The sequence below is a fragment of the Dreissena polymorpha genome, chromosome 1 (assembly GCF_020536995.1).
Source record: "Dreissena polymorpha isolate Duluth1 chromosome 1, UMN_Dpol_1.0, whole genome shotgun sequence".
In the NCBI taxonomy this organism is placed as follows: Eukaryota; Metazoa; Mollusca; class Bivalvia; order Myida; family Dreissenidae; genus Dreissena; species Dreissena polymorpha.
Genome location: NC_068355.1, coordinates 99,059,926 through 99,076,640, shown reverse-complemented (window position 1 = coordinate 99,076,640; position 16,715 = coordinate 99,059,926). Strand labels below are relative to the sequence as shown.

General features: G+C 35.4%; 2 protein-coding genes across 6 annotated transcripts in view; one reads left to right on the top strand and one right to left on the bottom strand.

Moving 5' to 3' along the window:
• LOC127842254 (26S proteasome non-ATPase regulatory subunit 2-like) overlaps window positions 1–5,479 on the bottom strand; it is a 39,891-nt gene extending 34,412 nt beyond the window's left edge. The window contains exons 1-4 of the mRNA XM_052371684.1: window positions 5,323–5,479; window positions 3,739–3,795; window positions 3,331–3,495; window positions 2,594–2,715 (exon numbers count right to left, since the gene is read on the bottom strand). Coding sequence (XP_052227644.1) covers window positions 2,594–2,715; window positions 3,331–3,495; window positions 3,739–3,795; window positions 5,323–5,403 — 425 coding nt within the window. The 5' untranslated portion in view covers window positions 5,404–5,479. The remainder of the gene's footprint in view (window positions 1–2,593; window positions 2,716–3,330; window positions 3,496–3,738; window positions 3,796–5,322) is intronic.
• A 2,524-nt stretch (window positions 5,480–8,003) lies between these two features.
• LOC127842225 (kinesin-like protein KIF17) overlaps window positions 8,004–16,715 on the top strand; it is a 30,298-nt gene continuing 21,586 nt past the window's right edge. For 4 of the 5 annotated variants that reach the window (XM_052371672.1, XM_052371664.1, XM_052371655.1 and 1 more), the window contains exons 1-8: window positions 8,004–8,122; window positions 10,405–10,643; window positions 11,628–11,743; window positions 12,242–12,411; window positions 13,774–14,007; window positions 15,121–15,361; window positions 15,679–15,815; window positions 16,612–16,709. In XM_052371672.1, coding sequence (XP_052227632.1) covers window positions 10,410–10,643; window positions 11,628–11,743; window positions 12,242–12,411; window positions 13,774–14,007; window positions 15,121–15,361; window positions 15,679–15,815; window positions 16,612–16,709 — 1,230 coding nt within the window. In that variant the 5' untranslated portion in view covers window positions 8,004–8,122; window positions 10,405–10,409. Of the gene's footprint in view, window positions 8,127–10,404; window positions 10,644–11,627; window positions 11,744–12,241; window positions 12,412–13,773; window positions 14,008–15,120; window positions 15,362–15,678; window positions 15,816–16,611; window positions 16,710–16,715 lie in introns of all 5 variants that reach the window. The other variant, XM_052371651.1, reaches the window with a different exon arrangement.

Here is a 16,715-nt window from a genome sequence, read left to right as displayed (position 1 = left end):
GTGAGTCATGATCAATGTACCTATGAAGTTTCATGATCCTAGGCATAAGCGTTCTTGAGTTATCATCCAGAAACCATTTTACTATTTCAGGTCACCGTGACTTTGACCTTTGACCTAGTGACCTGAAAATCAATAGGGGTCATCTTCGAGTCATGATCAATGTACCTATGAAGTTTCATGATCCTAGGCAAAAGCGTTCTTGAGTTATCATCTGGAAACCATTTTACTATTTCGGGTCACCATGACCTTGACCTTTGACCTAGTGACTTGAAAATCAATAGGGGTCATCTACGAGTCATGATCAATGTACCTATGAAGTTTCATGATCCTAGGCCAATGCGTTCTTGAGTTATCATCCCGAAATCATTTTACTATTTCGGGTCATCGTGACCTTGACCGAGTGACCTGAAAATCAATAGGGGTCATCTACGAGTTATGATCGTTGTACCTATGAAGTTTCATGATCATAGGCCTAAGCGTTCTTAAGTTATCATCCGGAAACCATTTTACTATTTCTGGTCATCGTGACCTTTTGACCAAGTGACCTGAAAATCATTATGGGTTATCTGCGAGTCATGATCAATGTATCTATGAAGTTTTATGATCCTAGACATAAGCGTTCTTGAGTTATCATCCGGAAACCATTTTACTGCTTTGGGACACCGTGACCTTGACCTTGTGACCTGAAAATCAATAGGGGTCATCTGCAAGTCATGATCAATGTATCAATGAAGTTTCACGATCCTAGGCATAAGCGTTCTTGAGTTATCATCCGTAAACCATTTTACTATTTCAGATCATCGTGACCTTTGACCTAGTGACCTGAAAATCAATAGGGGTCATCTGCGAGTCATGATCAATGTATCTTTGAAGTTTCATGATCCTTGGCATAAGCGCTCTTGAGTTATCATCCGGAAACCATCTGGTGGACGGAGGGACCGACATGAGCAAAACAATATACCCCCTCTTCTTCGAAACGTGGGGGGGGCATAATGAGAAAACTGCCCCCCTCCCAGCCGCCATGTTATTCAACTGACTGGAACCATTTTTGAACTCAACTCTCGTATCAAGGAAACAAATCTGAGCAAATTTCATGAAAATTGGGCCAAAAATGTGACTTCTACTGTGTTCACGTTTTCACTATATACATATAGAGAAAAATGCCCCGCCCACTGGCGGCCATGTTTTTTCACTGATCCCGACCATTTTCAAACTCGTCCGAGATATCAATAAAACCAATGTTTTGACCAACTTTCATGATGATTGGGCAAAATTTTTGACAAAGTAACATGAAGATCGGGCATAAATTGTGACTTCTATAGTGTTTACAAGGTTTTTCTTTTTTTTGACCTAGTGACCTAGTTTTTGACCCGGCACAACCCAGTTTCGAACTCGGCCGAGATTTCATTGGGACAAAGCTTCTGACCAAGTTTCATGAAGATGGGACAAGAAATGTGGCCTCTAGAGTGTTTACGAGCAAATGTTAACGGACGGACGGACAGACGGACATACGACGGACAAAGACTGGTCACAAAAGCTCACCTGAGCAATCAGGTGAGCTAAAAACATAGCATAAACAAATTGAAAAAATATATATACAACTATGTTACATATACATATGCAAAGAGGGTATTAAAGTTACATTATTCAAGATAATGATTATAATAACAATGTGAACAATGAAAAAAAAAACAGGTATGATTACAATAAAAATTCATAAAAGAAATATATAAGACGGGGCATTTAACTTGTGTTTCATTTATGTCATGATAAAATATCAACTGAATGCACAGGTAAACTATCAGCGGAGTTTTATATTACATCACAACTGATTGTTTATGGTAATTCTGTTATCTTATTAGTGGGGTGTTAATTAACTCGCCTCCGATTGAAGGTGACTATCTGAATACCTGCAGCACGAAATCTGATTACCCCCTGCGCACACACGTCAATATGATACAAATGCTTTTGCTATATGTATCATACATGGTTTTGTCAAGTAAATAAACATTCAAAACATAAATAATGATAATACTCATAGAAAAAAATATTAATGGATGAACCGTATATATATACAAGTATATGAATGCTTTATCAACACATTAACATTTAAGCTATGCAAGAAAACAATTATACCGATGAAATATTGACTCTTTCAGGCCTAAATATGGGGGATTTTGTTACTCGGCAGGCGTACTTAATATAAACGGTGATTTCGGTAATTATGGGGATTTCGGTATTTCTACACACCGTAAAACAGCAATGTAAATAAACTGATTGTTTGTAAACAAAATTGACTTGGAGGACACTGTATTTTGTGCTCAAAACAAGTTGTATTGCTCATTTGTTATGGTAATGTCCAATAGCATATATATATTGCTTTTTGATAACCTTTATAAATAAAATATGCAAAAAATATTTAAAAACTGGTAATAATTACCGATCGTCACCTTTTATGAGCCTTTAAGAAAATTTCTGTTTGCACATAATTTCTGTAATATTAATCGTTTAACATTTTTTACACCAGATAACAGACAATTATTAACATTTATCAGGCAAAATTTCAAAGTGTATTGTTCGGCTTAATGTTTACCTGACATATTCATGTCCCCAGGAACCAATTTCTTCCTTTGATCCAAGAAGACGGTATTTCAAACTCTCTTTGTTGTCACTAAATGTCATTCCCAAGACCGATACAATATCAGCACAAAATCTCTGAAAATCACACACTTATTTTGAATAATCACACACTTATTTTGAATAATCTAAAAGAATTTGTATATATACATATAAAAATACAGACATGTCAATCAATATTAAGTTAGATCACAAACAGAACATTAAACAAAGTTGTGCATAATCAGAGGAGGTAATCACGTGATAGTCAAGATGGCGACGTCTATACCGAGACAGTTATTTTTCGCCGTTTTATACCCTTTATTACTTCTGTTTATTTTTAAATGACGCTCACTTTCCAGCCCTATCAGTAAAAAAGTGATAAGCGTTTACTTCTTATTTAAATTTGCTTTATATCCTGACTTTACTCCCCGCAAATTTTCTTAGTGGAGCCCTAATTAGGTCATCCCGCTTAGAAATTTTGCACCAAGTAAAGTCAAGATATACAACGAATATTACTATGAAATAAAAGCCAGTAACTTTCTTCCTAATATGGCTGGAAAGTGAGCGCAGTAAAAAATAATAATACAAGTAATAAAGGGTATAAAACGACGAAAAATACCTGCATCGGCATGGACGTCGCCATCTTGTCTGTCACTAATTACCCCCTCTGATAATGATACACCAAATTTTTTGTCAATAATTTTACTATACCTTTGTTTCTTGGTCACGAATTTTTTCATAAACACCTTTAAGAGTGTCATAATGGGGACGAAGGAATTTTAGAGGTTTTGGCACAGATGTCATTGAAGTTGTGGAGGCTCTAATCTGTGTCCGTAGACTCTCCAGGGCTGGCTTGTAGAGCTGGTGGTTAGACTCCTTATCAAATGGAAAACAAGAGTAGACAATTTCCACTCAATAAAACAATATGACCCAAAAAAGATATCATTATGCAGACAAAATATGACATATTTTTTTTCGTCACAAAGCAATACATTATCTAACATAAAATATTCAGTAAATTCAAAGACTCATACATAAAATATTTCTTTACAGACATATTTGAATGATACAAACATCCCAGTTTTTGAGTAAGTAATATGTTACTAAGTTGCCACCTACTGTGAGCCTCTCTACTAACATGGTTAACTCATCCTGCAGTTGCTTGTCTTCCTCAGACTGAAATAAGATAGCCAACATATCATTCAAAGAATCAAACGAAAACTCGCTTTTGGAAAGTTGGAAAGTAGGGCTTTATAAATGTGCCTTATGTGGCAACATAGATTGGACGCGATACAAAATGCTCGTTTTTAATTTTGTATGTCACAATATATTCCATGTGAATTTCTGGCTAAAATAACGGAACATTTACACGTGAACCCGAGATACGTTTCAGGCAGATTTGGAAGCACAAAGAAGTTCTCATAAATATGTCGTTCTTCTGACGCTGCTTGAAGCCAGCCTCGTGTTTGCTTGTAAATGTTAGGATATTGTTGCGGGAAATTAACATGGATATATCATTTAAAAAAATAAGAACGACAATTTTGTATCTTGTTAAACCTATTTCAACATAACACATCTAGCGCTGAAATTTTTGCTATTTGATGGGTTGACTTAAGACTTCATTTTACAAAATATTTTGTGAAATATACGTTGATTTTGAAAATTAATGTTTCTTGACAAGAAAAAATACAATAAAAGTTGAAATATATTTTCAATAGAAAAAAAATGTTTACTGTAATTATTTGGACTACATACAATGAAAAAATATGCTATAGTCTGGTTGAGTCGTGGTTAATTTTCATAAAGTTGTTACATCACAAATATTTTATAAATATATGACCATGAATCATAATGAAAATAATTATTAACCTTTCTTCTTTAAGATGTGTTGCTTTTTTCCAAATGTTTATCGTCTTTAAACATCAAAATAATCGACAGTGTTGATAGTGTCAAACTACCATCATGAAAATAAGCTTCTGGTTGATTCGTGGGTTCTGATTGGCTGCCAGAATTTCAAGATTTGCATACTATAAATAGCCTTGAAACTGACCTTGCAGGACAGGTTAATTTCTTGTGAAAAAATGTCAACAGACGATGTAGCATGGTAAATACTCATAAATAAACAATGTTGTGTTACTTTGAAACACTGTATGAACAATACATAAATGAGGAAATACTTCATAAGGACCTATCAAGTTATGATGAATTACACTATTTACTTGTTTTTGACGCATTTTTGACCGGAAAAAAAATGGTGACCGTGTCAAAACATTTTTCCGTAACGAACTGCATCTTGTGCGAACGTTCTATCGCGAGATTTCACTCGATTGCTATACCCACGAATCAAACAGAACCCACGACTCAACCAGTAACAGCCATATAGTGTAGAAGTCTCCGAATAAATTTATTCTATTCTTGTAAGCGAGAAAATAAATAATTCGCCAATGACAAACAACATGAAAAAATAAATTATACAGAATATGTTTATAATAATGCAAATTCAACAAAGTTTATTTTACAATATATCTCAATGATGGTTATATTTGAAAAACTTGCAAGTGGAGAACTACTACCCCACCCATCAAAATTAGTCAACATGACAATGCGATTCAAATAAATTATTAATTCAATAGATAAAATAGCCTAACATTACAGTTTGATTTAATAGTATAAACATTTGTTAAATAAATATTATTGTCATACCAATTCTGGTTCTTTATCACCCTTCGCTTTCTTTGTATCCTTTTTCTCGTCGACTGCGTCTTTCTTTGCGGTGTCAGCCATGTTTACCGGTAACTTCCGTTCAAAGGTTAGATAACACTAATACGTGATATAGTTATTACACGGTCTCGGGTCGTTTCGCCCTAAATCCCGTTCGCCCGTTTATTACACACTCTTTTTTTTTTAAATCAGAGTTTATTTTTCAGGTTCTACCGGCCCCTTCATGAGGTCTTTATGGTCCGACCTGCCCCTGTGACCTTTCAGGGGAAAAAGATTAATTTTGAGCCAAAGTAGGTCAAATTTACCCCGGCTTCCCGGGTATTCGCCAAAGATATAATTTAGATCCAAATATACCAGTGCACGGTGGCCAATGAGACCTTAATGTGCACTGGTAGATGACAATTCAAAGACAAATTCTTGTCTGTACGCAGCTCCACCAAAGGAGTGCAAGCAAGCAGCTCTGCCTTTATGGCCCCTCTCGCTGTCACCGGCCGTCGTCTTTATCCCCGAGACAGTTTCCCCAGTGCGTTGAGCGTACTGAGTACCGCTGTCCCGGGGTCCCTCTATAAGGCCACCCCCTCGAAGTTCCAGGCACGCTTTATAACCTCTCCAGGAACGAAGCCTGTTCTGGTCCGCCCCGTATTTCCTCCACACTGGTGGTCTTGCTGTCCCACTATACCCGTCCCTCTACAGACGGGACCTCTGGCAGGTCTGGGTCAGCGAGCTCTCGACGATAGACAGCGGGTGACAAGTCCGCTGCATCTTGGAGAAGACAGCAATCCCAGCAGTGCGGAAGACGTCCGGCTCGAGGGTGACGGAATCAGCTGGATTTGCTGAGCCATCCGCAGAAGATCAAACCATCACAGTCAATCTTCTGCAGGCAGCTCCTGGCCTCGGTCGCGACGAGCACGCTCCAGCTGCTGACCGAGTTATTACACACTCTGGACCCAACCGGCTTTTTATTGCGTCCACTCTTTACGGAGACTCCGGAGATGGACGAAGTGTTACGATTGACTTATTACCAATCTCCACGCTGAGTTGTCTTATCTGCACTCACTTAGCTATGCTGGTTACCGTCAAATTCCTGCGCGGAGGTTGAGTTAGTACTTGTCTATGCTGGAAATATGGTGGCGAGGTTTCACTAGATATCCGGATAAGATTTATAAATTATAACTCCAAATATTTTTTTGAGAAAATATATAATACAAAGTCACAAGCGTCAGAGACGTAGATAACATATTATCTACGTCTCTACAAACGTCAATCACCCGAATACGAGCCCCACAAGCCGCCCCCACCCCCGATAACGCATTTCGAAAACTGAAGGAGGATTTTTTTTTTAGAATTTATAAGTTAGAAAATTTGTATAAGTCTTGTTTTTTAAACGATGATAAAAATCGCATATAACGACTATAGTCAAGACTACTTCCATGGTTAAGGCTAAAGCGTGTGGACAAGTTTGTGTCTACAGACGAAGAGACGGACAAACTGACGATGCTATTATTTTTAATTAATAAACAAGTGCACACGATTTTGCATAAACGTGATAGTGTTTAAAATAACACGCAATTCAGAATAAGGTGCAAGTGATTTGTAATTATTTGGAAGAGCATATCCTATGAACTGGAGACTTATTATTCTATTACGTATGTCTCCATTGCGAGTTTCTGATAAGTTTCCGCCGATCAAAATGTTTCATATGAAACATTTAATAAGAAATATCCATTTACAAGAACGTAAATAAAAAACCCATGTGCTAAAGAAAAAACACACACATTATTAATGCGGATATTGTTGGTATGAAGTAAATTGTGAATGAACCCTAACAGAAATAAACTGCATACAATCAGACAAAATGACCGATAGCAGCGAACTATTTTGTAATCGAATGGCCTGACAAGGGACTAAAATATAGCACTAAAAGGCATGTCTTATTATTTTAGCGTAAAAACAGTAAATTGACTAAGTAAACACAACATAAAAATCGTGATCAACATTGCTATCGTTAGGTTTGCCTCTTTTTAGTTTGCATTAGTACTAAATAAGCATTAATAAAAAAAATCCTAAAAGTGATAAACACTTTCAGAATGAATAATATCTTTTAAAAACCGCCATCGATATCCCTAATTTAAAGGCTTAACTACGGCAATTAAGATGCATATAACGTGTGGGGAGTATTGTTCGATTCGAAAATTTTGAAGAAAAAAAAACATTTGGATACCCAGCATTTTGAAGTGGCCCATCAGATTTGATTCCTAAGAACCAATGGCCTTATTGCCCATCACCACTCGATCAGTCAATGAACGCCGCCAATTTTCTAGATACAGCGTTATATATCCATCCCTTTCATAAACCTTCCAGTCGCATTACAATGGCATATTTTAAGAAATTGCTGGCTCCATAATGAGAGTTTTCAATATTACTCTCGGGTCAACCATAAAGTCTATTGATCAGTCTTTTGTCGTATAACATGATTACCTAAGCTTGGGGAGCAACAAACTTAAACATATTGTAACATTTTCATTTGATTAATTGATCCGTGGGAATAAAATAACATTTCCCGAAAAAAAAAATTATAGTGGTTCGCAACCGTTAAACTATTGGATCCATGCTTCATTGTTGATCGTTGTTCGACGTAGAAAACCAGTGGTATTTATGTACGAAAGCACCTAAACGCATCCGAATGTGTTGTCAATATAAATTACCCACAAATCACTTGTAAATAGTTTGTTTCAATAACTTGTGTGTACATTAAAAAGTGGTTCTGAACTATATTTCAGACGTATGTAAATATTTTTTTCTTTTAATTTCTTGTATTGCTACAAACCTGTATTAATCGTATGTGTATCTGTTGAACCTTAATCGATTTAGAGATATTCAAGGGGCCTTTTCACAGTTTTTGGCATGTATTGAAGTTTGTTATTAAATGCATTCTATTGATAATGTAAACCTTTGATCTAAAAAGCTCCAGTAAAAATACAAGAATAAAATTAAAGAAAGAGAAAACATAACCCTCAACTGGGCTCAAACTGCTGACCCCTGGAGTATAAGTCTATCGCTTTGACCACTCGATTATTCAATCATTTCATGTTGCAACGCTTTATAATTTTCAGGTTTTTAAATCGTCAAAAATGCATATATGGTGGACGAACCAGTTATCGAACACCTAAGAAATTACGTTAAATAACCTTAAAATTGAAACACTTAAAATGACAAAAACATTTTGTTTTAACAAATGACTAAAAGTTTAATCATTTAATAACTTATCTGTAAAGTTTTCCAGCAAATATCCTTCAAGAATTCATAACAATGATTCCCTGGTTATTGTCACCTCTAGCAGACAAAACAAAATGGCGGCCGATGTAAACATGACCTTTTACCCGACACTTCATAAAATCTACTCTAGCATATACAAAGTCACATGACTATCACGTGACCCGGACTCGGCGAAAAATCTGCGTCTGCTGTAATCAAACTAGCAAATAGAAATATGCTTTTGGTGTGTAAATGCACGTTTTGATAAATTCATTCAAAAAGTAATAGCCAAAAACACATAAAACCGTGTAAATAACAATAAATGCATTCCTTTAACCTGTTTTTGGCGCATTTGTTTCAAGCTAAGTAGTCCAGTAGGTCATGCACTTTATGTGCGACCATTTGTTTATTTATGTGACGTAATGCACACTTTTGCGCATGTGCATACAGAATAAAAACAAAACGTCCGATAATAGGTGCTGTTCGATAACAGGTACTTACACGATAAATGGATATTTAAGAGCATGGTAAATGTTCAGTACTACTGTTTCCTCACAAAACCAAATTTCTTTCATTTCATCTGGACATGATTATTGTCATAAGCTTGCCCTAACACTTTTAAATTAAAATCACACCAGCTGATCGAGTTTTCCTGTGATTTTGTATTTCTTCCCTAGCATACATGTACGCCAACTCTAAACCATCAATTGTCAGATCTAGACATCTAAATGAGTGTAATTTCACTAAAAGTGTTGACTTTTAAACTGTTTTTTTTCACAATAGGTCATTGACATGCTCTGCCTTGATTGTCAATCAAAGCCTGTAAATCATGTTATTGCTTGAAGTCCCTGTTTGGTGAATGTTAACCAGATGATAATAACTCAATATTTGCAAAGCATATATCAAATAAACCTTTGTCCTGTTGTTGGCACTACATTTGTAAATGGATTAAAGTTACTTTTTTACTTAGCATTGTCTCATTTTCATCTTATTTTCATTTAAAATAATAATAGTAGATAAACATGAAACAATACAAAAATAAACATGAAACCAGCGATTTTTTTTGTCCAATTGGGAAAAGTGCCCGTACCGGTCCAATTGGGAAAAATTGAGTCGTGAAAGCCTGAAAATTGGGAAAAATCAAGTCGTGAAACCCTCAAATTGGGAAATTGGTGTATTTGATTTTATGCTCCCAAATACTTTAAAATTGATAACTAAGTGTTTTCAAGCTGTCAATATTATATTTACCTAGGTTCAAACCATAGAGCTGCATAGGGAAACTAACAAAATGTTGCATTTTCCAAATAAAAAAAAAAATTTTTTTTTTTTTTTTTTTTTTTACCCTAAATTGGGAATTTTCTGGACACCAATTGGGAAATTTGTAGTTTTTTCGTAATTGGGAAAGTGCCGTTTACCCCTACTTTATAAAGAAGGAAAAAAATCGCTGTGAAACTAATGATTTTTTGCGTGCATTAACTCATTTACTTTTAACCAAGTGATATTTGGTCTTCAATAATTTGGTTATATATAATTACAGTTCAAAAAACATTGTGATTGCATTGGTATTGTAAGTTCTGTATGTTGTTAAATTAATAAATTACACGTTTCTTATTTACACTATTAAAAACAAGTTAAAATCATAGAAAAAAACTTCTTGTCATTATCAACACCTCAGAAGTAATATTGACTCATCTTTGAATCCATCATAAAAAACAGATGGTGCAAGATATTACATACCATTGTAAAGACACATCTTTAAAATTCTTTTTCATACTGAAGTTTTAAGTAAACATTTTTATTTTATTGCAGAAAACATGGCCACAGGAGAATGTGTGAAAGTGATAGTTCGTTGCAGGCCAATGAACACAAGAGAAAAAGATTTGAAATGTGAATGCGTTATAAAAATGGCAGCTGAAAGAGGCCAGTGTACGATTGTGAATCCAAATGATGCAAAAGCACCTCCAAAAAATTTCACCTTTGATGGAGCTTACTTCATAGACTCAACAACTGAAAATATCTATAATGAGATTGCATACCCTTTGGTTGAGGTAAAACACAGTAACCCATTTATGCCTAGTGGATTCTCCCATACTTCTCAATTGGATCAATTTATTTCCAATATTAGGGATGTCTAGTATATGAATTTCTATATTTAAAATAAATTTTCTTACAGAAATTCCTTAAAGCAAACAGCGCAGACCCAGATGAGAAGCCACATCATGCAGCGTCTCATCTGGGTCTACACTGTTTGCCAAGGCCTTTTTTCTAGACACTAGGCATAAATGGGTTAAAATGTACTTTTCATGATGTTTTTTTTTCTTTCCATATAGTTTACTATAAACTTTAGGTTTTCTGACATATTTCAAGACACAAATACTGTTTTTCTAGTCCACATTGAGACTAAGTACATGTACCCATGGTGAGCTGGTCAGTCTATGTTATTTTCCATCTGTCGTCAACTTATAGCTTGTTATCACTCAGTGTTTTGTACACATTTAAATTTATGCCCCTACAGAGCGGGAGGCATTAAGCTTTGCAATTTTGTGTCTTAACATAAAACCTTGTTTGAGTTCAATAGGGGTCATGTGAATCTAAGAATTCATCCGTTTTTATATCTTATAAAAACCCTTATAACCACTCTGCAACCTACATGTATTGATTAATTTCATAAAAAATTGTAAGACATTGGGTCACATACATACAAAAACTCAGTTATCAGTTTAAATCTTTAAAAAAAACTTGTCATTATTCTATAGACATTATTACTCAATCTTGATAAACTTGGCCAGAATGTTAATCTTAGAAGTACATGTATATATATTTAAGTGCATAGTATTTAAGTTCTTTAACATTTTAAGTAATAAGGCTACATTTTATTTTAGTCAGTGGGGTCATAAACAAGGTGACCAGGTAAACATTTACTTTGTTTAGAAATAAAAAAGGTTCATATGTCAAGCATTGAATGAATGTCCTTAATGTGGCACAAAACATTAAAAAGCGTCAGTTGTGTGTCTTATAATATTTGTTTGCAGGGTGTAACAGAAGGTTACAACGGAACAATATTTGCATATGGCCAGACTGGATGTGGGAAATCTTTCTCAATGCAGGGCATTACTGATCCACCATCACAACGAGGCATCATTCCAAGGTATTAATTATATGCTTGTTGCCTTTTAAAAATCATGACCAGAGTTACACAATAATTGGGGTTACCCCATATTGGGATGGCATAGATCCAGACAACATTGGGGTTTTGTGCATGACCTTGCACATATAAAGATATATTACAATAATATGTAAAAGTCTTATATTAACTTCAGGATAGAAAAAACATACTTTACAAAATGTGAATTAATATATGTCATGAAACTTTATCTCATGATAAGCTCTAGTTTAGACATGACATGTTACAACATTGTAGTAAGTCTATTATGGCACAAACTATCCACCTATGTTCATTATTATAAGTCCATTTCAAGTTGTAAATCATGTAATATTATGATTGTAGTGGTAATTTTAGTTGAAGAAGTCAAATGCATATATTCACACCCTTGTTATTTAGTGTTTAGTAGTAAATGTACTTGTTTATGTAGGTTTCTTGTGTTAATCTTACACAAACAAGTATGCATACTTTTGCTCCTTTCAGAGCGTTTGACCACATTTTTGAGACAGTGTCGCTTGCAGAGAAAACCAAGTTTCTCATCCATGCCTCATACTGTGAGATCTACAATGAAGAAATCCGGGACTTGCTTGGCAAGGACATCAAATGTAAACTAGAGCTGCATGAACACCCAGAGAAAGGAGTCTATGTCAATGGTAATTCTTGTACTTCATGTTCTCTATTCAGTTAAGTTCATAATTTTACCCTTAACCACAAATACGCATTATGACTTGTTTGTAGTCCATTTAAAAATCAAATTAATTTTAAGAATTTTCTTAAGTTTAAAAGGCCTCATTTCTTACCCTAAGATACTGATGAGTAGAAATCAGAAGTTATTTGGAGGCTGTTCTGGTTTTATGCTGGTTTAATATTGCTATTCACACTTTTCCTCTGAGTGAGAAAGGGTTAGGTCATAATTTAAGCGCTAACTTATGCAATAGAAATGTTTTAAATAAACCTATGAAGGCCTTGCCTCAGCATTACATATAGAATTGCTACCGTGGCAGTAGGTCGTTTTTTTATTATTTATATCTTAATAGAAAGCAAAGGTCAAGGCTTGTTCAGTTTCATTCATTCATGAGGAAACTAAACTAAAACAACTTAAAAATTACTGCCGCATTTGTTATAAATTTTTAATGCAAACTGTTAAATATGTTCACAAACACTTGTTTAATAATTGAAATTAAACATAGCATATTGAAGGACAACAAAAACTTGTCACCTTTGCTTTTGCAAAGTATGTTTTTGAAAGCCAGTTAATGGATTGGCCATTCTATAAACTTTGTCATTATGACACAAAATTGAAAGATATGTAATGGCATAAGACAGACTGCTCTTTTTAACTTTTTAAAGACCTGGACAAAAGCTTGCTGTGTAAAATGTGTGCATACGTGCTCATGTCCGGAGTCAAACTTTTTACTCTATCTAGGCTTGCCTCAGCATTGATACAATCTGAATATGAATAGGGTTGTCCTTGACAACACACATTCTGTTACAGAATATCAATGTCTTTGATAAGACTCACTCTGCTACAGAATAGTCTTATTAACAGCACACATTTTACTACAGAAAGCCTTGTCGCTGACAACACACATTCTGCTACAGAATAGCCTTGTCGCTGACAACACACATTCTGCTACATAATAGCCTTGTCGCTGACAACACACATTCTGCTACAGAATAGCCTTGTCGCTGACAACACACATTCTGCTACAGAATAGCCTTGTCGCTGACAACACACATTCTGCTACAGAATAGCCTTGTCGCTGACAACACACATTCTGCTACAGAATAGCCTTGTTGCTGACAACACACATTCTGCTACAGAATAGCCTTGTCGTTGACAACACACATTCTGCTACAGAATTGCCTTGTCGACAGCACACATTTTACTACAGGAAAGCCGTTTGTTAACAACACACATTCTGCTACAGAATAGCCTTGTCGTTGATAACACACATTCTGCTACAGAATAGCCTTGTCGCTTACACACAACAAACAATCTGCTCTATTCCAAGGTCTCTCCCAGCACACGGTGCACAATGTGATTGAATGTAACAAGATCATGGAGAAGGGCTGGAAGAACCGCTCCACGGGAGCCACCTTGATGAATGCAGACTCTTCTCGCAGCCACTCCATCTTCACCATCATGCTGGAGATGATGACACCCGATGAAGAAGGGGAGGAGCATATACGAGCAGGGAAGCTAAACCTTGTAGATTTGGCTGGGAGCGAAAGACAGGCAAAAACTGGTAAATCTAACCCTTGATTTCCATAAACTTTCCAATTATTGGTGAGTTTTATTATTTTTAATGAGATTCAGCATGAAAGAGATATGGGTAAAAATTGTAAGACTGGGTTTTATAAATGTTCCTATTGAAAAAGCTTATATGGTATTTCATTCAGATAATCAAGTTAAATAGCTAATAAACTGTGATATATACAACAAGTTTACAGCTTTATAAGTTTTCTAATGATATACAATGTACTGGGTATATACTTTTTGACAGACTATTCTTTATCTGTTAAATGGCCTTGAACATCTGAATGAACTCTTGAAATAAGTTTTCTCTTCCTGTTTCAATGTTCACTTGGCTTTCAGCACTATTGTGCTAATGTGAAACTGATAACAAGAATAAGCAAATTCAGTTATTGATCATAACAAATCAAAATATTTGATTGATTTAATTCTAGTATGATACTAACTGATTTTTACACTGATGTTAACACTGTCAAAGGACACAATTATAATTCAAAATAAACAATATTAATTTTAATCCAGAGATCAGCGTAATAAAGTTTTCAATTTTTGCTAAAAAGTTATTATGTCTGTTCATGTTAGAATTTATCAGATTGTCTCTTTATAGTTGTGGATTGGCCAGCTTCCTATTCTTGGTTATTCTGATGCAAGACTTTACAAACACTCGGGCACAGAGTTATATTTGTAGGCCTCAGAACAACAAATCATTGTCTGTAGGCTGACAAAATCAAACAATATGTCCTAAATAAATGAAGTACAAATCTCATCCCAGGTAGCACAATTTAAGTTCATTGTCATGAATGTTGGCATACAGGTACTTAAAAATACAACATCTGCTGCTTAACCCATTTATGCCTAGTGGACTCTCCCATTCTTCTAAATGGTATCAATTTATTTCCAAAATTAGGGATGTCTGGTATATTTATTTCTATATTTAAAATATTTCATACAGAAATTCCTTTAAACAAACAGTGCAGACCCTGATGAGACGCCGCATCATGCGGCATCTCATCTGGGTCTACACTGTTTGCCAATGCCTTTTTTCTAGACGCTAGGCATAAATGGGCTAACCTTAATTATTAAATACTCTTTCACCTTATCAAAGGTGCCACTGGCGACCGTTTGAAGGAGGCCACAAAGATCAATCTGTCCCTGTCAGCGCTGGGCAACGTGATCTCTGCCCTTGTGGACGGCAAGTCTAAGCACATCCCATACCGAGACTCCAAGCTGACACGTCTTCTGCAGGACTCCCTTGGGGGCAACACTAAGACCCTTATGGTTGCCTGTCTCTCCCCCGCAGATAACAACTATGACGAGACCCTCAGTACCCTCAGATATGCCAATCGGTCAGTGCTCATCCCTTGACTCTAAATGATTCAGCTCAATTGAATCTTAATCATACCATACTTGGTTATAAACTGAATCATTACTTAAATTAAACAATTTTTTCCAATCTCAATTTGTGTTGCTTTTTTATGAAATAAGTACAAACATATCATGCTTTAAATAAAATGAAAAACATATATAAAGAAAACACTTATTGACGTTTGAATGTTTTTTTATCAATTTTGGTTTTAAATGTGTTACACAGCTCTTTTATTTGTTTTGTTCTGTTCTCTTAAATCAACTTCTAACAATGCAAGGAATGTGTGTGCCATTTCAGAGCCAAGAACATCAAGAACAAGCCCAAGATCAATGAGGACCCTAAGGACGCATTGTTGAGGCAGTACCAGGAGGAGATTGAGAGACTCAAGGCCATGCTCATGGGTCAGATCCCTGTACCAGATGGCGGATTCCAAGGTAACATGATAACTAGCTGCACACTTGTTATATAGACATGATTTGTCACAACTAACAAAAAAGCTGATGCAGCCTCTTCTGGGGTCGTTTTTATTTATTAACTCAGAAAATTGTTTCTATTTGAATTACAGTAATCATCTTGCTGGTCATTTCTTTTGTGTTAAACTTCCCTGCTCAAAATGTGCTTACATTTTTCTCCCTTATTTGAAACTATTAGACATTTGCTTATTTTTCTACATTTTAACATTAAGTGTCAAGTGAAGCAAACACTAAGCTAAAGCACCGAATCTTTATAAACATTAAGTGTCAAGTGAAGCAAACACTAAGCTAAAGCACCGAATCTTTATAAACATTAAGTGTCAAGTGAAGCAAACACTAAGCTAAAGCACCGAATCTTTATAAACATTAAGTGTCAAGTGAAGCAAACACTAAGCTAAAGCACCGAATCTCTATAAACATTAAGTGTCAAGTGAAGCAAACACTAAGCTAAAGCACCGAATCTTTATAAACATTAAGTGTCAAGTGAAGCAAACACTAAGCTAAAGCACCGAATCTCTATAAACATTAAGTGTCAAGTGAAGCAAACACTAAGCTAAAGCACCGAATCTTTATAAACATTATCTTATTAGGCTGGAATAAAATTAGACAATCATAATTGCCTATAAACTTCTCAAACGTCTTGTCAGACATTGATTCTAACAGCACCCAAATGTAATGTTTTGTCAGATCTGTCAGTCTATAAGGAGATAGATGCTTACAGATTATCAAACTTACATTTGTTTGTTTGCATCTACAGTGGGGATGATTGGGGAGTCTAGTCAGTCCCACAGCTCGCAGTCCAATGAGGATCAGGCTAGACTGCAGCTGGAGGAGGAAAAACAGAAAATCAAAGAGGTGATG